Source organism: Bubalus bubalis, chromosome 17 (assembly GCF_019923935.1).
Source record: "Bubalus bubalis isolate 160015118507 breed Murrah chromosome 17, NDDB_SH_1, whole genome shotgun sequence".
NCBI classification, from domain to species: domain Eukaryota; kingdom Metazoa; phylum Chordata; class Mammalia; order Artiodactyla; family Bovidae; genus Bubalus; species Bubalus bubalis.
This window is the reverse complement of record NC_059173.1, coordinates 1,874,198-1,896,105: the sequence shown is the minus strand read 5'-3', so window position 1 is coordinate 1,896,105 and position 21,908 is coordinate 1,874,198. Positions and strand designations below refer to the sequence as shown.

Sequence of the window (21,908 nt, the reverse complement as noted above, 5' to 3'; positions counted from 1 at the left end):
CAGAAGGCTGCCTCCAACACAGTTCAGGAGTTTTCATGGAGTGAGTGGCCTCAGGCATGAATGTCCACTGGACCGGCAGGTTCTGCCCTCAGGGTGCACCCATCAGTTGTTCCATTTCAGTGGGCAGCTCTGTCCACGAGGGTGAAGGATTCCAGGACTATCTGTGTGAATCCTGGGCCTAGGGAAGAACACTTCTTTTGTGCCATCCTTCGAACATACCACCCAAGTCTGAAAAAGGCCTTATTAGATATGATAGTAGTCAGGGCCTATAAGTAGTCCCAAGGGTTTATTTCATTCCTTTAATCTTTCTGTATTTCTGTCATTGTCAGCAATAAATATGTGTTTCTTTCATGGTAAAAATTGTTGACAAAACTGCAGAGATGGAGACCACATTAAGGTTGCCAGAGGTGGAGAGTTGTGCTGATATAGCAGAGTAGCATGGGGCAATCCCCTAGCTATGCTGGAATAGCTCGATAGTGGCGATGCTTACACAAATCTAAGCATGGGACAAGATTGCACAGGACTGTACACATGCATGCACACACACACACACACACACACACACAAATGAATGCATATAAAATACAGTGAAAACCGGATCTAGTTAGCAGTACTGTACTAGTATCAGTCTCCTGGTTTTGATGTTCTATAGACATGAAGTCACCACTGAAGGAAGCTGGATGAAGGGTACACGGGACTCTACGTACTATTTTTGCAACTTCCTGTGACTCTATTTTTAAAATAACCTTTTAATAAATATCTTTCAGGAAAATATAATCCAAAATTTGGAGATACAACTAAATATAACTGGATGACCCTAGAATGTCACATTAGAGATTTTTAAATTTTTTATTTATTCAATTTTGGCTGCACTGGGTCTTCGTTGCTGCAGGAGTTGTGGCTCCCGAGTTGTGGTGTGGGCTTATTTGCCCCAAGCCATGTGGGATCTTAGTTTCCTGACCAGGGATCTAACCACATCCCCTGCATTAGAACACAGATTCTCAACCACTGGACCACAAGAGAAGTCTCAAGATTTTTTTAAAATAGTCCCATCTGATCTTATTAGAATTTGTGACTTCATTTGTCTCAGAATTGATTTAGGGTCCAGGTATTGTATAATGGGTGAATTTAGGATAACATGCAGAAAACAGATTAGAAGTAGAAAAGATAATCTCAAGGATTATAGTTTAGGATTTTTAACCAGCTTTGTACTCAGTTCAGCAATCTGCTCCACCTAGCTTATTTCAACATAAGATACCTGACTACATAAATCCTACTTCTTTATATCCTTTATATCCTTATTGAATCAGCTTTGCCAACCTGGTTTGGGAAACTTTAATGGAATACTTAAATTTGGCATGTGCCATTATTTATATGATAATTATGTTTTCAATAGTATGGGAATTATGTTTTCACAGTATTTGAAGGTAGCACTGAACTGTGCTCAACTCATGAAGAACCACTGGAATAGGTTCTGTGTCAAGGAACAACATGACAAACATACTTTCAGGATCCTTCATGTTTCCCTGAACTTCATCATTCATGAAGTTGTTATTAAAACATGAAAAACAGTTTTCATTTTCAGAACCTGTACATGTCAGACTTATGCCCTAATACACATCTACTATTCATACATACATATATATATTATATATGTATATATACACACACACACACATATATATATCTGTGTGTGTGCACATGCTAAGTCACTTCAGTCATGTCCAACTCTTTATGACTCTATGGTTTACAGTCCTCTAGGCTCTTCTGTCCATGGGATTCTCCAGACAAGATTACTGGAGTGGGTTGCCATGCCCTCCTTCAGGGGATCTTTCTGATCCAGGGATCGAACCCACATCTCTTATGAAACCACATCTCTTACATCTCCTGCATTGGCAGGTGGGTACTTTACCACTAGCGCCACCTGGGAAGCCCCAAATATGTGTGTATGTGTGTGTGTGTGTGTATAAATATATATATATACACACCTTTTACATATCAATACGTCATTATATATACCTTCCCAGAAAGTGCCAGTTTGTGTTGTCACAGTTTAATGACTTATTGCTATGTAAAAAGTAAAACTTGTGTTACTAGAAACTTCCTTTTTGAAAAACCATTAAAATGTTACCAAGGAAAATCCATGAAACATTTTTATAGACGAGACTAATATCACCTAATATTCCTCAATCAGGTTAAATCCTGAGTTAAATCAGAGATTTAACTGTGGTTCCAAAAAAGGAGAGGAAAGAACATAAAAAATTCAGTTCAGTTCAGTCACTCAGTTGTGTCCGACGCTTTGCAACCCCATGAACCACCAGAGCCAGGCTGCCCTGTCCATCACCAACTCCCAGAGCTCACTCAAACTCATGTCCATCGAGTCAGTGATGCCATCCAGCCATCTCATCCTCTGTCGTCCCCTTCTCCTCCTGCCCTCAATCTTTCCCAGCATCAGTGTCTTTTCAAATGAGTCAGCTCTTTGCATCAGGTGGCCAAAGTATTGGAGTTTTAGCTTCAACATCAGTCCTTCCAATGAACACTCAGGACTGATCTCCTTTAGGATGGACTGGTTGGAAGAAATAAAATGCTTCATTTTATTTAAAATTTCACAGTCTCAATGTTTTTAAGATATTAAATGTCTCAAAATTGGTACAGACATTCAAACCAATCCCAATCAAAAGTCCAGAGGGTTGACAGAAATGACTAAAGGATTTCAAATTTACTTAGATATGTTATCAGGTGGCCAAAGTATTGGAGTTTCAGCTTCAGCATCAGTCCTTCCAATGAACACCCAGGACTGATCTCCTTTAGGATGGACTGGTTGGATCTCCTTGCAGTCCAATGGACTCAAGAGTCTTCTCCAACACCACAGCTCAAAAGCATGAATTCCTTGTCACTCAGCTTTCTTTATAATCCAACTCTCACATCCATACATGACTACTGGAAAAATCCCAGGTTTGATTAGATGGACCTTTGTCAGCAAAGTAATGTCTCTACTTTTTAATACGCTGTCTAGTTTGGTCATGGCTTTTTTCTTCTGATGCTGAATCTGAAATTCCAATACTCTGGCCACCTGATGCAAAGAACTGACTCATTCAAAAAGACCCTGATGCTGGGAAAGATTGAAGGCAGGCAGAGAGGAGGATGACAGAGGATGAGATGGTTGGATGGCATCACCGACTCGACAGACATGAGTTTGAGTAAGCTCCAGGAGTTGGTGATGGACAGGGAGGCCTGGCGTGCTGCAGTCCATGGGGTCGCCAAGAGTCGGACACGACTGAGCAACTGAACTGAACTGAATGAGACATGTAATGCACCTAGAACAGCCCTAGTAATCCTGAAACTTCCTTGTGATGTGCGGGCTTCTCATTGTAGTGGGTTCTCTTGTTGCATAGCACAAGCTCTAGGGCACGCAGGCTTCAGTAGTTGTGGCTTTCAGGCTTAGTTGCTCTGCAGTATGTGGGATCTTCCTAAACCAGGGATCAAACCCATGTCTCCTGAATTGGCAGGCGGATTCTTAACCACTGGACCACCAGGGAAGTCCCAGGAACTCCTGGTGGTGCTAATGGTAAAGAATCTGCCTGCCAATGCAGGAGATCCAGGTTCGATCCTGGGGTCAGGACAATCTCCTGGAGGAGGGCATGGCAATCCACTCCAGTATGCTTGCCTGGAGATTCCTCACCGACAGGAGAACCTGGTAGGCAAGTGTTCATAGGGTCAAGAAGAGTCAGACTCTACTGAAGCAACTTAGCACACACATGCACACATACAATCCCACTTAAGAAGGCTCTCTACTCCTGACCCAATCCCTCTCAAAAGTCCAGCTACTACCACTTTGGGAAGATAGGATTTCAACATGAATCTGGGGGGGACAAAAACTCTCAGACCATAGCGTGGATCCTCAGCCCCAGTCAAGTCTTCAAATGACTGGAGATCCATCTTAACATCCTAATTGTGACTGCAGAAGCTGAGTCAAAACCACTCAACTAAATTCCAAATTCCCGACTCTTGGAAACCATAAGATAATAAAAGTTCCTTGTTCAAACTAATAAGTTTGGGGTAGTATTTTATACATTAATAGGTAACTTATACTAACTTATATTTGGAAGGGGAGCACTGCTGTAACAAATACCTAAAATATGAGTGGCTTTGAAACTGGGCAGCAGACAAAAGCTGGAAAGACTCTGAAGACAGCGTTTGTGCCTTAGTAAGTGTGATCACTCACACTCACCTAGAGCCAGACATCCTGGAATGTGAAGTCAAGTGGGCCTTAGGAAGCATCACTACAAACACTGCTAGTGGAAGTGATGGAATTCCAGTTGAGCTATTTCAAATCCTAAACGATGATGCTATGAAAGTGCTGCACTCAATATGCCAGCAAATTGGGAAAATTCAGCAGTGGCCACAGGACTGGAAAAGGTCAGTTTTCATTTCAATCCCAAAGAAAGGCAAGGCCAAAGAATGCTCAAACTACTGCACAATTGCACTCATCTCACACGCTAGTAATGTAACACTGAAAATTCTCCAAGCCAGGCTTCAGGAATACGTGAACTGTGAACTTCCAGATGTTCCAGCTGGTTTTAAAAAAGGCAGAGGCCCAGACAACAAATTGCCAACATCTGCTGGATAATCGAAAAAGCAAAAGAGTTCCAGAAAAACATCTATTTCTGCTTTATTGACTATGCCTAAGCCTTTGACTGTGTGGATCACAATAAACTGTAGGAAATGCTGAAGGAGATGGGAATACCAGACCACCTGACCTGCCTCTGAGAAACCTGTATGCAGGTCAGGAAGTGACAGTTAGAACTGGACATGGAAAAACAGACTGGTTCCAAATAGGAAAAGGAGTACATCAAGGCTGTATACTGTCACCCTCCTTATTTAACTTCTATGCAGAGTACATCATGAGAAATGCTGGGCTGGAAGAAGCACAAGCTGGAATCAAGATTGCTAGGAGAAATATCAATAACCTCAGATATGCAGATGACACCACCCTTAGGGCAGAAAGTGAAGAGGAACTAAAAAGCTTCTTGATGAAAGTGAAAGAGGAGAGTGAAAAAGTTGGCTTAAAGCTAAACATTCAGAAAACGAATATCATGGCATCCAGTCCCATCACTTCATGGGAAATAGATGGGGAAACGGTGGAAACAGTGTCAGACTTTATTTTGGGGGGCTCCAAAATCACTGCAGATGGTGACTGCAGCCATGAAATTAAAAGATGCTTACTCCTTGGAAGGAAAGTTATAACCAACCTAGATAGCATATTAAAAAGCAGAGACATTACTTTGCCAACAAAGGTCCGTCTAGTCAAGGCTATGGTTTTTCCAGTGGTCATGTATGGATGTGAGAGTTGGACTGTGAAGAAAGCTGAGCACTGAAGAATTTGATGCTTTTGAACTGTGGTGTTGGAGAAGACTCTTGAGAGTCCCTTGGACTACAAGGAGATCCAACCAGTCCATCCTAAATGAGATCAGTCCTGGGTGTTCATTGGAAGGACTGATGCTGAAGCTGAAAGTCCAATGCTTTGGCCACCTGATGTGAAGAGCTGACTCATTTGAAAAGTCCCTGATGCTGGGAAAGATTGAGGGCAGGAGGAGAAGGGGACGACAGAGGATGAGACGGTTGGATGGCATCACCGACTCAATGGACATGGGTTTGGGTGGACTCCAGGAGTTGGTGATGGACAGGGAGGCCTGGCGTGCTGTGGTTCATGGGGTCGCAAAGAGTCAGACACGACTGAGCAACTGAACTGAACTGAAGAAAAACAAAACAAACAAAAAAAACCTCGACTTTGAGAAGACATGGCTTAAAAGGAAGTTACGAACATCTTATTGGAAAATTAAGAAAGGGGGTATGAAGTAGCAGAAAGTGTAGTAACCCTACACTTGCAATTTTTTCTTTTAAAGAATCAGAGAATTGTTTTTTGTTGCTGTTTTTAAATTTTATTATTTTTGGCTGTCCTGGGTATTTGTTGCTTTGCTCGGGCTTTCTCTAGTTGCGTAAGTGGGGGCCACTCTTTGTTGAGGTGCTCAGGGTTCTCATTGCTCTGGCTTCTTTCTTGGAGAACGGGCTTGAGGTCCGCAGGCTTCAGTAGTTTCAGCTCTCAGGCTGCAGAGCTTGGGCTCAGTAGTTGTGGTGCCTGGGTTTAGTTGCTCCGAGCATGTGGAATCTTCCCAAACCACTGATCAAACGCGTGTCCGCTGCACTGGCAAGCGGATTCTTAATCAGTGGACCACCAGGAAAGTCCACTATACGTGCAGTTTATGAAAAGTAGAAAATGTACCTAATGAGCTGGAAGGAGAAACTGTACCTAATTAATTGAGTTATCTAGCTAAGGAGATTTCCAGCCAAACAGCCAAAAGTGCTGCCTGGTTTCTTCTTGCTGCCTATAGTAAAATATGAAGGGAAATTAAAAAAAAAAAAAAAAAAAAAAAGCTTTAAGAAAAAGACTATTGAAAAAGGAGACAGAACTTGCTGATTTGGAAATTTTCCAGTCTTTTAAGATGACAGAAGATGCTAAAAGTAATGACTCTCAAGCAAAGACCATATCCAGGGCACTGAGGTAAGGTGGTCTAAATATAACATTGTACATCACCTATACGCCAGTTCTTAAAAAAAATTTTTTTTAAATAAAGGTGGTCTAAAGATGAGTGACTGTAAAATTTTTTGTTAAGACTCAGAAAGGTGGAAGGGGATGCTTCATGGCATTATTCAGTCAGGCCATTGCCCTCCAAAGAGTTTAGGGGTGTCACTCAGAGATCATTTAAGTCACACAATAGGACTTCTACCAAGTTTCAGGGTGTTATCCCTCAGCTATCTCAGCAGAAAACCAAGACAGAGTAGGCCTTATTATGAAGACATGTATGATTGTGGCTTTGGAGTTGGGTGCTTTGGCATGGACACCAGTAAGATTATCAGGAGACACACCAAGTTTCTAAGATAACATATTTAAGTTCAGCTTGTACAACAGTACAAAAATAGTACAGCAACAGTACAAAATAAGAGAGCTCTGGACTTCTATCTTCGCCAAGCAGGAAGCAGGCTAGGCAGACTGTTTCACTGTAACCATATACTACCCACCTTTCATGCAATGGAATCATGTCAGTGGGCAGAATTAAAAATTCAGAGACTGAAGCCTAGGAAGTTTCCAGGCCTTAAATCCTAATCAAAGGACTGCCAACAAGAACCCGTGGGATTTCAGAACTGCTACTGTTGACTCCCATCTTCCGACCCCTTTCTGGAACAGGAGTTTCTATGAAGGTTATCTGTGCCTCACCACCACTGTATGTTGGCTGTGAAAGTGAGCAGACTCTTTTGTTCACAGATCATCAGGTCTAGAGGAACTACACTTGTTTAATTTGAACTGTTGTGTTGGAGAAGACTCAAGAGTCTCTTGGACTGCAAGGAGATCAAACCAGTCAATCCTAAAGTAAATCAGTCCTGCATATTCATTGGAAGGACTGATGCTGAAGCTGAAGCTCCAATACTTTGGCTACCTGATGTGAAGAACTGACTCATTGGAAAAGACCCTGATGCAGGAAAGATTGAAGGCGGGAGGAACAGGGGATGACAGAGGATGAGATAACCATCTCATGGTGATGGCATCACCAACTCAATGGACTTGAGTTTGAGCAAGCTCCTGGAGTTGATGATGGACAGGGAAGCCTGCAGCCTGGCATGCTGCAGTCCATGGGGTCACAAAGAGTAGGACACAACTGAGTGACTGAACACTTGAGATACTGCACAACTGGACCCTGATCCATATCTGGACCTGACCTAGATGACAAGGTCCTGAACTTCAAGTTAATGCTATAATGGATAAAATCTTTGAAAGCATTGGCAGGAAAGTGCAATTGGGGCATAGAAGTATGTAAACAGTTTGTGGCCATGTGTGTCCACGTGACTTTAAATTATGTCCACAAATCCTTCCTTCAAGGGTGCACCTTATACTCCCCTTCACATGTGGGCTGGACTTCGTGGCTCACTTCCAATGTTAGAATATTGTAGAAATGAAAATGAAGTGTCTGAGACTAGGCTATAAAAGGCACTGCAGCCTCCCTGCTCATCCTTTGGATCACTCACTCTAGAAGCCAGCTTAGTCGAATCTTGAGAACACTCAGGTAGCCCAGTAGAGGCCCAGGTGAAAGAACTGAGGCTTTCTCCCAACAGCCAGCAAGGAAACTGGTTTCAACAGCTACGTGAGTAAGCCGTCTTGGAAGGAAGTCCACCAGCCCACGTCAAGGCTTCAGATGATGGCAATCTCATGAACCCTGAGCCAGAACACCCAGCTGAATTATTCCTAGATTCCCAACTTTCAGCAGCATATAATATTGTTTTAAGCTGTTTGTTTGGGGTAATTTGTTATGCAGCAGTAGTTCATTAATGCACTGCCAACTTTGGGTGATGTCTTTATCCAGGGGCGCCTGTCCATTTGGTCCAATTTTAGCCAGAATCTGCTAAGTCAGTTTAGAAAAAATACCCCACCCTTGATCCGACCACCCTCAGTATCAGCTCAAATTCCTTATCACTCACCTCACTATCTTAGCCTTGCCTAGCCTCAGCAAGGATCCTCTCAGTTGAGCCAGAACCCACCCTCACCCTTATGGTCCTCTGAGTAAGTTTCCACCCACTGACACCAACCCTGTTGCTGTTCATTGCTTTTCAGTCTCCCAGCCTCTCTTTGCAACCCCATGGACCCACCCTGTCCTTAGCTGTAAATCTCAGCTGTGTCCCTGCTGGAGTCAGACTTAAGCTCAATCTCTCTCCCCGATTATAAGACCCCACTGTAGTACTCTTACCTTGAATAAAGTTTTTCTCACCACCTTTAATAAGTGTTATGAATAATTTTTTAACATTTCCACGTTCTGTTACTAGGAATTACTCTCAAAGAAATATTTTTATACCTTTACTTTTTATACTATATTAATTTTGGGGAACAGATTTCTAGAATTAAAACATTTCACGTTTTTACCATACAAAGAGAAAATATCTTTTAAAATATATTTATATATCTTAAAAAAAAAACCATGTAGTAACCTGAAAAGGTTGTGAATATAGACATGTCAGTGTATATACACACATACCCTTAGAGCTCCAAGGAAAATTGAATTCTCAGTAAACTATAAATTAAAACATTCAGCCTGCAAATAATGAAATCTTTGGAATTAACTTACCAAAAATCATAGTGAATGAAATTTTAATTAAAAAAATGTATACATAAAAATATTTGGGATTCGGACAAAACTGCTGTTTAAATAATGGTAGGTCAAGTCCTAAACCCTTTATAAAAAAAAAAGAAATACTCAGTATCATGTAATAACCTATAATGGAAAAGAACCTAAAAAAGAATAGATATGTATCTGCATAACTAAATCACTGATATACATCTGAAACACAACACTGTAAATCAAATATATTTCCATAAAAACCTGTAAAGAAAGCTTTTAAAATACAAGGTTATTAAAAAAAAAAAATCCTAAAGAAAGTAGAAGGTATATATGAATTGAAACAAAAATAGACAACAACAAAAATAAAACTTGTTGGGATAATAAAACAAGAGCTGCTTCTTGGAAAAAGAAAATCAGAAACATTGATACAACTGTGGCAAATCTAATAAGGGGAAGAGGAAGTTAACTCTAATACTAGAAATGAGAAATGGAATGAGATTCTGAGAGGATAATATTCAACCCTGAGTGGAATTACTTTTGTTTCAGGCAAGGTCCAGTCAAGCAAAAACCTGGGGAAAGAAAGGGAGGAAGGAAGGAAAGAAAGAGGAAGAGAGATAGGGGAAGAAAGGAAAGGACAAAGAAAGAAAAGTAAATGTCTCAACAGATGTTGTAAACTATCCAATAAAACAATTCTCTTTAAATTCTAAAAACAGAAATAGAAATTTATTAAGCCATATACTCATTGCCTTTGATGGTACTAAAAACAAGAAAACCCATTAACACATCTGTTTAGAAGTCCTGGCCAACATAAGATTATTTTAAAAATCTAAAAATATGCCATGTTATTTGTAAAAAGACAGACAGCAGAAATAATTTTTTTAAAAATTTTATTTCTATAAATACTAATTTTACTTACAATTTTTTGGCAACATTAATAAAATAATAAATTTTATCTGAAAGAACAAGCAAAATAGACAAGGAAATTCACAAAGGGCAATAACAAAATAGTAATCTTGACAGATATTCAATATATTTGTAAACAAAACAAAGTGACATTGCCTTAAAAAAATATAGAGGTATCAATAGAAAAACAGAGAAAGCTCCTGAAAGAACTCAACTCACTATTAACTATCTTTTATTTGCAGGCACAGAAACTGACTCAAGTTAATTCTAAGATGCAAAGCCCTGATGTTATTATCTCTTCTCAGTTTTTTGTGTGTGAAAATCTAGGAAATTTAGGCTGGAGAGGGAAGAAGAGGGTAGAGACATAAAGTGCCTTTAAGGAGGAGGAGGAAAGGGAGGGGGTTGGAGATTTCATTGTGTGATTTTAACAACATTGGTGAAGATCAAACAAGGGAGGTAGCAAGCCATGCAGGCCTAGGGGAAGAGCATTTCCAGAAGAACAGCAGTTGCAAAGTCTTTGGATCGGGAAGAAATGGAATTTGCTTGAGGAAAAGCAAGGCCAGTGTTGTCAACAACAGTGCACCAGTGGGGAAAATAGTGGAGTAGAATGACAGAGAATGGAAGAGAGGAGGTAGTCAGGGACCATATCACTGGAACCTTTTTAGTTGGCAATAAATACAACTCGTACTCCTTAGGAGCATACTTCAGAGCAAACAGTAACAGTGTCGATAATACTAAGCAACAGTAAAAACACGTAACTAAAACATTTCACATTTTTACTATAGAAATAGAATAAAGGAGATAAGTATGCAAAAGTCTGCACATTTATTTATACATAGACGTTTTCACCTGAGACCAGAACACACACACACACTCTTTCTACACCTAAAGAAAGTGGTTTAAGCTGACACTTAGCAAAGTGCTTTGGCCCAAGCAAACTAACTGGAAAGGCCTAGTAAAATATTCAAAGTGCAAATCAATCAATCAAGCACTGAGTAAATAAATACAATAGAATTTATACTCTAAATTACCTAAAATACAGACAATATGCTCACTACAGCTTGGTCATTTGTATCCTTCCTCTCCAGCTCTGAGAGGGACACTAACCCCTTGGTGATTATCACTTTCCAGCATTTTGTGAAAGCTTAGAGAATTTAAATAAATTGAGGAGGGGGAAAAAAAAGTGGGGAGAGATAAAGAGGAGGAGAAAGGAAGAGGAAAAGGAGAGATTTCTCCTGGCATAGGTCTAGAGCCAGGATCCCAGGTTCCTTGAATGGTGCACAGAGATTGCTAGGTATTTGTGCCAGAAGTGGAGAAGGGACGGCATTAAAACATGCCTAAGGAGACTCAGCTCCAGGAACCCACAGAGGCAGCCAAGTGTGCTGGTGTTCAGGAACCAATACTTAAGAGGGTACCCCGCAGGTCTGTGAAAGAGCCCTTGGAGACTGCAAGAAAAAAGGTTTCCACAAGTATAATCACAGATTAGATAGCTGGATAGATTAGAGGAAGGATAATAACCCTATGACCTGATAATTACTGAAATAAACGAGACAATTCCTGCACATCAGACTGTGTCAAGTAAGACCGAAACTCAGTATTAGTTTGATAAAATGGGAAATTACACACACAAAGAATTAACTGTTAACTGTAATACATTCATGTCCAAGGCAAGATAAGATACAAAACTGAAAACTTCACATGTTCAACTAGGGTAAGACACATGTAACTGGAAAAGGTAAGGAAAAGTTCTATAAAGGGTTTAATCACCCTGGACCCTCTTTATCTACTACATTTACTATTCTCGGACAACTCCATCGTAGCTTAAGGGTAAGAGAACAAAATTTAGCCCAATTCATAAACTGAACAGATTCCCTGTGTTTGATCCTTTTCAGTTAAAACTATGGGTCCAGTACAAATCAAACTGGACGTCAAGGCTTTTTTCCTTGGGAATCTTAACTTGCTTTATTACTGTGACTGAGACAGATATGGCTACCTCACTCTGACTAAAGGCCAGCCAAATGGGAAAAGGGATGGAATGAATCAAATTCCCCTTTTGATCACTCAACAGGAGGTCCACAGGCACCAGGCCTCATTCTATTAACTATCTCTGCTTCTCCAACTGCAGTCAATGATACACAGGGGCCTGCTTGATGTTTGCAGGGGCCCCTCAAGAAACACAGGCATTTTAATGGTTGGCTTCCTTAGCTGTCCCTGGGCTAGGTAAAGACACTCTGAGACAGTGTTCCTTCTGCCTTGGCTCCATGCCTGGAGTGAATGTGTGCCTCTTACTCAACTGGGACAAGAAGCCACAGCTCTCCGCTGACCACCCTGTGTCTGGTCCAAACTCACATCACAGCTTCTCCATCAACTTCTCCACACCAGGCTTTCAGAGCCAGGTTATCTTAGATCAGCACAACAGAGGCACTTTGGAGAGTTCAGCAGCACATGGGACCATACCATAACAAAGCCATTCCAATCTGGCTATATAGTTAATACTGAGATCTTCAAGGCATGAAAATAGTTTAAAATTACATTGCTAAAACACTCTACAGATTATATGTATAGTAGAGCTTTCGAACTTACAAATAACATGAAATACCAAAATAAATAGGTTGTTACTTTTCCTCTCTCATTCTCTCTCTCACACACACACACACGCACACACACATACTTTTCACGTGTTAAGACAATTATATGAAAAACAGGTAATATCATTTTTAAAAAACATCTCAACATTCAGATCAAACAAAATTGTACTTCATGAATTAAAAAAAAACACACACACACACAAATTACCCATTGGTTTCACTATATTTGATACTATTGAATAATGCTATAATTTGCATTTTTTATTTTTAATGGGGTTTTTAACTTTGACTGAAATACTTGCTTCAGACTTACTGAAAGTAGAATTAACGGGGTTTTTTTGAACTCCTACTTTTAGATTTGGGGGGTGATGGTTCAGAATCAGATGTGTTCACAGTAATGGATGCTACTTCCACCAATCCTGGTTGAAGAGGTTCCAGTGATACCTGAATAACAACTTTTGTTTCAGGAGGTAATCCTTCTAGCTGCTTAGGCTTCTTAAACATTTGATGACACTGGGTCTTGTGCTCCATTTTCTCTTTGAAAGTTAAAAACTGTAGCCGACATTTGGAACACTGGTGAAAACTCTTTTCCCAGTGTCCTCTATAATGACACATGTATGGTGTTGCAGTTTTAAAAATTTTGAGACAAAACGGGCAAAGCAAATTCTTAGTGTTTCCATGGTATGCTCTGAAGTGTGCATCCACATCTGCAAAGACTGATGATCTGTAATTGCAAACCTGGCATACATAGGGCATTTCACCAGGCTTATGATTGTCTTTCATGTGCTGTAAGAGAAGCTGATCTGTCTCAAAGGACAATTCACAGATTTTACAGACTGTGGAGGGCTCCTGGGAAGTGTGGACACTTTCAGTGTGACACTGCAGCTGGAATGGGGTGGGAAACTGGCGGTGGCAGTGCTGGCAGGTGGTGTGGTTTTTCCAGCTGTCACCTCTCTGCCTCTCAAGTTCCAAATGGTGCTTCATGTGATTCATAAACTTGAGATTTTTTAGAACTTTCAAGCAGCTGAGGCATTTAAAGGCTGTGTGAGTCTTCGGTTCTGGCTGCCCATCTCCTATATGCTGTCCATAGTAGAAGTCACGAAGTAACACTATCAGATTGCCTTCTGTGGGATCAACAATCTTTTTTTGACTTGCTAAACTTGGAAAGTCAGTTTTTGTTAGTCCATTTTCCCCTAAAGGACTTACAGGCTTGCAATGAACATTGTCCTTTGGAAAAGCTGTTGGACAAGGTTCTCCATTCTGAACATGGCTTAATGAGGTATGAACACTGTCTAGTGTGCTTTGCTGAGTAGTCAAAAAATTTTGCTGAAAAATACCTGAAGGGGACAAAGCTAAAGAATGTTCCCCTATAATTCCATCACTGAGTTTAGGCCTTTTGGGATTTGTGCTATTTGTTTCAGAAGTGGAAAGTCGCTTTGATACACGAGGACTTTTATTCATATCTCCTGCAGAAACTGTTGTTTCTACTGGATGCTGCAATGAACTTGTGAAGGTAATCAAAGGAGAACATAACTCTGAAAAGCTATTAGGCACTATTTGTGGTGAAATATTTTTATAATCAGGTTTAGACAAAGGCTCAATAATAATAGGACTATCTGTTGATCTTGATTCAGAGTCAGAAACTGGCAAGACAATCTTTGCTTCGGATGTACGAGTCACATGACTAACAGGCTGTAATTTGTGAGCATTATCTTTCCTGAAGTGACCATACCTTTTTCTCCTTGAACATGAACCTGGGGTAACTCTGTTCAATATGTTTGAAACGACTGGTTTTGAATTTGAGGTCATTCCAACAAAGATCAGATCAGAATCTTCATTTACATGTTCCACTCCAACAAAGATCAGTTCAGCATCTTCATCATCTACTTGTTTGGTTTCTCCTACACTTTTCTGTGGTTCTGGCTCTTGGTCTTCTTCACATAACATACATGGTGGTTCCATATTTTAAATACTTTTTTATTCTTGAAGGATGTGGCCACAAGTCCCAGTGCTTCCTTTATATAAACTGCCACCTAAGTAAAAACATACTACATATTAGTTAAGTACAGAAAAATGCGCTATTTAATTATCTCCAAAACTCTAGGGTAGTTATAAACACCCTTATCTTACAGATAAAGACACTGAGTGTCAAAGAGACTAAATGACAGCTGAAAAACCTATGACTACAAGTCTCTATGACTCGAGAATCATAGCTTTGTCCCATGTTGATTTTAATCTCTTCTATTTAAAAGAAGAAAGGAAAAAAAAAACCCAACAACACTGATCATTAGGTGAAATCACATGTAAAGGACGAGTATTTAAAAGCATCAGCTATTCAATGGCATCTTGTTTTGTAGTAAAATTGGAAGAAAACATATCTTAAATGCACATTACCACTGATTCACACAAACTAATTTCATAAATGTTAATACAGAAAATAGGTAGCAAATTCAAAGTATAAAGTATCTATACATAGTCCACAAACAGCATAATTCAATGTCAAGCAGTTAACACAGGCCTAGCAAATTGAGAATGATTTCTCTTGATAATCTCACCCCAATTCCACACTGATATATCCTAAATTTCTCCCTCTAATCCTGACTAAACTTAAATCCAACAATGCTACATCCTTCACTCCACATGTTTCTTCCCCACATAGCAGGCAGTGATGCCAGTATTTCTCTAATACCAATATCAGACAGAGACATCACACACACACACACACAACCGATAGCCCTTATGAATATAGAGGCAAGCTGCTGCTGCTAAGTCACTTCAGTCGTGTCTGACTCTGTGTGACCCCATAGACAGCAGCCCACCAGGCTTCCCCGTCCCTGGGATTCTCCAGGCAAGAACACTGGAATGAGTTGCCATTTCCTTCTCCAATGCATGAAAGTGAAAAGTGAAAGGGAAGTCACTCAGTCATGTCTGACTCTTCTCGACCCCATGAACTGCAGCCCACCAGGCTCCTCCGTCCATGGGATTTTCCAGGCAATAGTACTGGAGTGGGGTGCCACTGCCTTCTCCGATAGAGGCAAGAGTCCTCAACAAAATACTGGCAAACAAAATCTAACAACATATAAAAAAGATTATATACCATGATCACGTGGGATTTATGGAGGTATGCAAAGTTGGTTCATTATATGAAAGTCAATCAACATTATGCCATTTTAATAGAATAAAGGACAAAAAACACATCTGCCTGAAGAAAAAGCATTTCCCTGAATCTAGCAGCTTTTCATAATAGGGGTTAAAAAAAACACTTAATAACTAAGAACAGCAGAGAACTTTCTCAATCAAAGGGTACCTGTAAAAGACCCACAGCTAACATCATACTTAATAATGAAAAACTGAAAGCTTTCCCTCTGCTGCTAAGTCATTTCAGTCGTGTCCGACTCTGCGCGACCCCATAGACAGCAGCCCACCAGGCTCCCCCGTCCCTGGGATTTTCCAGGCAAGAACACTGGAGTGGGTTGCCATTTCCTTCTCCAGTGCATGAAAGCGAAAAGTGAAAGTGAAGTCGCTCAGTCGCGTCTGACTCTTAGCAACCCCATGGACTGCAGCCTACCAGGCTCCCCTATCCATGGGATTTTCCAGCCAAGAGTACTGGAGAGGGGTGCCATTGCCTTCTCCGATAGCACAAGGAGCTATATTCATATCTTGTGATAAACAATAATGGAAAAGGATATGAAAAAAATTGTGCGTGTATGTGTATGTGTGTATACATATGAAGGAAAGGAAAGGTAAAGGGAAGGAAAGGAAAGGACAACTCTTGGCAAGCACATACAGAAACTGGATCCTTGTGTGTTATGGATAGACTTTAAAATGGTGCAACTGCTACAGCAAACAGTATAAAGGCTCCTTGAAAAATTAAAAACAGAACTACCACATGATTCAGCAATTCCACTTCTGGATATAAATTCAAAAGAAGTTAACATGGGGTCTTGAGATATTTGCACAGCCATGCTCACAGCAGCACTAATCACAACAGCTAAGAGGTGGAGGCATCCAAATGTCCATCAAATATGATATTTACATACAATGAAACATTATTTGGCCATATAAAAGAAATTCTGCCACATGCTACAACATTCATGATCCTTTAAGACATCAAGCTAAATTAAATAAGCCAGTCATAAAAAGACAAATACTGTATGTTTCCATTTATATGAAATATCTAACACAGTCAAGCAACAGAAAGGAAACAAAGGAGAACGATGGATTCCAGGGTCTAGGGAAACAGGGAAGAAAAAAGGAGCTGTTGTTTAATGGGACAGGTGATGGGTATAGAGTTTCAATTTTGCAAGATGAAAAGGTGTAGAGATCTGTTTCATAACAGTGTGATAAGGAATTCCCTGGTAGTTCAGAGGTTAGGACTCCACACTTTCCTATCAGGGGCCTGGGTATGATCCTCAACCAGGGAACTATCATGCAGGCTGCATAGCACAGCTATAACAATGACAACAGCAACAAAACAACACTGTGACTATGTGTGTGTGTGTGTGTGTGTGTGTTAGTTGCTCAGTCGTGTCCAACTCTTTGCGTCCCCATGGAGTGTAGCCCACCAGGCTCCTTTGTCCACGGGATTCTCCAGGCATTGGAGTGGGTTGCCATTTCCTTCTCCAAAAAGGCTAATGAAAGTGTGTGAAATATTTAGCATGTAAAAATGGTTAAAATGGTAAAATTTAAGTTACATGCTTTTTACAACAATAAAAGAAAAAAAAATTTAAAAACCAGGAAAAGAATTTGAATAGACATTTCACCAAAGATGATATACAAATGGCCAACAATCACAAAAAATACTGCTTAACATCATTCAGTCAGTTCAGTTCAGTTGCTCAGTCGTGTCCGACTCTTTGCAACCCCATGAATCGCAGCACGCCAGGCCTCCCTGTCCATCACCAACTCCCAGAGTTCACCCAGACTCGTGTCCATAGAGTCAGTGATGCCATCCAGCCATCTCATCCTCTGTCATCCCCTTCTCCTCCTGCCCATCATTAGGAAAATGTAAATCAGTCTCAGTATCAAAAAGAGGAATAATAACAAGTGCTGCAGAGGATGTGAAGAAAAGGAATCTTCATATATTGTTGATGTAATTGCTGTAAAATGGAACAACCACTTTGGAAAACTGGTTTGTCAGTACCTCAAAAATTAAATATAGAGTAGCCATAAACATGAACGTGAAGTCACTCAGTCGTGTTCGACTCTTTGCGACCCCATGGACTGTAGCCTACCAGGCTCCTCTGTCCATGGTATTTTCCAGGCAATAGTACTGGAGTGGATTGCCATCTCCTTCTCCAAGGGATCTTCCCAACCCAGGGATTGAATCCGGGTCTCCCGCGTTGTAGACAGACACTTTACCGTCTGAGCCACCAGGGAAGTAGAGTAGCCATATGATCCAGCAATTTCACTCTTTTGTATATATCCATAAAAACTGAAAATGTTAAGTCCATGCAAAAACCAATGTTCACAGCAACATTACACACAATAGCCACAAAGAGTACACCATCCAAATATTATCCATTAATTGGTGAATGGATAAATAAATTGGTATACGCTCACAATGGACTACATGTAAGCCATATACCATATTCATATACCATATTCAGCCATAAAAAACATGTACTGCTATACATCCATGAAATGGATGAATCTTGAAAATACATGAACTATGGGACTTCCCTGGAGATCCAGTGTTTAAGACTCTGCACAGGTTCCATCCCTGGGCTGGGAACTAAGATCCTACATGTCGCATAGCTAAATAAATAAATATTTAAAAAGAAAATATGATATCTGAATAAAGCCAGACACAAAGGTCACATTGTATGCGGGAGAACTGTAGGTAGAAGAGAAGCAGGAAAGAGAAGCATTCTGTAATCCAAATGAAAAATTTTTTTCGGGGAGGAGGAAATGAACTACTCTGATAAAGGCTGCCAATAAATTAAATAAAAACTAAAAATTGACCACTGAGTTAAACATTTGGAATTCACTGATGACCTTGACAAGAGTGGATTTAAAGGAAAATGAGAGAATTGGAGATAAAAAATTCTACAAGCAATTCTGTAGAAGTCTATAAAAAGCAAATATGAAATAAAATAAGCAGAAGCAGGATGTGTCACCAAAAGATGGATTTTTAACGAGAGGTGACATTATAGTCAGTCTGTTTGCTGATGGGAACCATCCAGAGAAACAGAAAACTTAATCCAGGACAAAGAAGAGACTTGCTAGAATATCAATGAATAAACAAGAATTAAGTAGATCTAGCACACAAGAAGTGTACACAAGCCAAATAATTTGCTCATAGTAACAGTACTGAGATCATATGAAGAAAGGTTGGCATGCTGGATTAATGGGTATGGTAGCCAGCCTTCAAGATGACCCCAAGTGAATCACATCTCCTGATATTCCCACCCCTGTGTAGTTCTCTCTCAAACTATCACAGGGTTGACCTGTGAGACTAAGCAAATACAGAAGTGAAGATGTGTAACTTCAGAAAAAGACTCTGCACTTTATCTTGGGTGCAAGTTCTTTCCTGAATCACTCATTCTGGGAAAAGACAGCAGCCTCCACACGAGCAGCCCCTTGGAGAGGCCCACAGAGGGAGGAACTGAGGCCTCCTGAGTACAGCCAAGTGAGAGAGCTCAGATTCAACAAGCCAAGTCTTCAGAGGTTGCCAAACCAGATAAAAGCTTGACTACAACCTCAGGAGAGACCCTGAGGCTAAACTACCCAACTGGATTCTAGACCAAGAGATAACAAATGTAAGTTCTTTCAAACTATTCAATTTTGAGATAATATGTACAACACAAACATTTCGAGTTATAATATCATTCACATCATACTTACACACAGAACAGTTCTCCTATAAATATGGCAAAAATTAAAAAACACAAAACAAACCAGAACACCTAAAAACAGGAGTTGCCTGGCAGTCCAGTGGTTAGGACTCAGCCCTCTCACTGCCAAGATCCTGTGTGCGATCCCTGGTTGGGGAACTAATATCCTATGAAGCCACATGGTGTGACCAAAACAAAACATGGCAACATTGATGTGCTGTAAAGTTCAAAGCTGTACCAGCAATAGATAACTATACAACAGAGCTGTAGGCACAAGTTGCTGGGCATAGAGCTACCTATGATCTTGTTTACTGGCATGAAATGAACTGAGATGGTCCCCTGCCCCCATCCTGTGGAGTTCAATTACTTAATGAAATAAAGCCCTTAAGGGTACAGAAATGAGCAAGTAATCCCATGTAAACATGTTAAATCACAACACATTTTCTCTGAATGAACCACTTTATTCATTTATTCATTTGGTCATGCTGCTCGGCTTGTGGGATCCCAGCTCCCTGAGAGAGTTTGAACCCAGACCACTGCAGTGAAAGCCCACAATCCTAACCACCAGGCCACCAGGGAACTCCCACACCTTCATTACTTTGATTTGGTAGCTAAAACCTTAGGATATGTGCACTGCCTCATTTTAGCCTCACCAAGTGGTAGGAGTCAGCTCTACACAGCTTAAAACCCATGGTGCTCTTACGTTTTTTCTTTCAAGATGGCAGGAGAAAGCAAGCCACCAGCCTCCCTGCCTGTTTTGAAGGTTGCAACTCAGAGAGCTTCAGAGTGACCTGAAACCATGATTGCCCTGAAGTCACCACCCGCAATCAGGGTCAGCTAATCCCCAGTCAGGAGAACTCTCTCTCAACAGCAACGTGTCAGCCCATGAATGAAAGGAGAAAAACGGAAGGCAAGAAAGACACAACTTTGTTCCTTGTTGTAAAGATGTCCGTGACCTTACCTCAGGGGCACACTGAAAACCGAGCACTTGAGAGTTCCCAGGCAGGAGAAGGTCACATCCTGGGGGCGGGCAGAGGGAAAGGTCAGGGTGAGTCACGTGTTCCAGGAATGTTCTATCCCCCAGGCCCTACCTGGTCCTACCCTACGGACGCTGACCAGGCGTCTCACACTCAACCAGCGCAAGTGATTGAACTCCTCTTCCCTGAGCTTCTTCCTCCCACCTCCCTTCTCTCAGTAACAAACAAACAAATACCTGCCAACTTCCCGAACCAAAGGCCTAAATCTCGGGCCCCCCAGGGACAGGGGCAGCCCTGAAGTCCGAGGAGAGGCAGAGGAAACAGGAAAACGACCAAGGTGCCGCGGCAGTGAAGAGGCCACTAGATCGATTTTTTTTTTTTTTTTTTTTTTTTGCTGCGCCCGCCTGACTGTGTCTGGGTCCAGAACCGGGTCGGGCCCGAGTCACAAACCCGCCGTGAAGATTTGTGTGTGTGTGTTTAAATATATTAGGTTCCACAGGAGACCTGGGCGGGGGCCGGGGGCCTGACAGGCCCTTCCCCCGAGCTGGCTCGTCCCACCCCCAGGGAAGGAAGGCTGCCGGAGAGCAGCGCCCGCCCAGACTCGAGAGGGAAGAGGGCGAAAGGGACCTCGGGGACTGTGGGCCCGGCCGCACGCTCCCTCCTGAGGGCCCCCGGGCCCTCACAGGCCGCCCCGCCGAGCAAGGCCCCGCGAGCGTGGGGACCCGAGAAACCCTCCCCTCGGCCCTCAGGCTCCGCTTCGGCCGCACCACGCCCCAGGTCTTACCGGTCCCCGTTGGCGGCGGTGCCAGAACTGCCGGCAGCTCACCTGGCCCTAGGCGGTCCCCGGGTTGAGCCCGAGGGGACGACGCCTCCTCAGGCCTGGGGCGCCGCCACAGCTGCCCCTACAGGCACGCCCGCTGCCACCGATGATTGGCTGCTAGCTGTCGGCGCCTGCAATCTGATTGGCCACGAGACCGAGTTGGGCGCATGCGCGCGCAGTGGCACCTCTGGCGGCAACCGCTGGGGGCGCGGTCAGGCTGAACCTGAATCTCAAGAGTCTTGGGTTTGTCAAGATTGCGCAGCTCACCGAAGAAAATAAAAAACAGATTGCACAGTCGCCAGGGCACAGGGCTGAGAGCGGCATCCGAGTCTACCAGGGGAGTCCAGTGATGGTGTCCAGCATTCACAGCCCTCGGGGTGACCTGCCCCTTGCTTAAGGAACTTGACCGTACACCTGGGTCTTGAAGCCCCTCCTCTTGGAATTCCATTTGGATCAATGCAGGGCAGCCTGCCCCTGTTTTTGCACAGCCTATAGTGAGCTGAGAATGAGCTTTACTTTTTTTTTTAATTTTAGAGCCTTACACTTTTTAATGGCTGAGGAAAACCGAAAAGAATATTATTTTCTGACGTGAAAATTGTGTGAAATTCAATTTTCAG

At 41.7% G+C, this 21,908-nt stretch overlaps 2 protein-coding genes across 2 annotated transcripts in view; one reads left to right on the top strand and one right to left on the bottom strand.

Annotated features, from left to right (window-relative positions):
* Window positions 1-21,908, top strand: part of LOC112582842 (immunoglobulin lambda-1 light chain-like) — a gene marked incomplete in the record, with an annotated part of 281,468 nt that overhangs the window by 134,483 nt on the left and 125,077 nt on the right.
* Window positions 10,094-21,412, bottom strand: ZNF280B (zinc finger protein 280B). The gene is made up of 3 exons (XM_045163186.1): window positions 21,256-21,412; window positions 20,456-20,514; window positions 10,094-14,691 (listed from the first exon to the last, which is right to left on the bottom strand). Exon 3 carries the CDS (start codon window positions 14,618-14,620, stop codon window positions 12,983-12,985), a length of 1,638 nt encoding a protein of 545 aa, XP_045019121.1. The 5' UTR covers window positions 14,621-14,691; window positions 20,456-20,514; window positions 21,256-21,412; the 3' UTR covers window positions 10,094-12,982.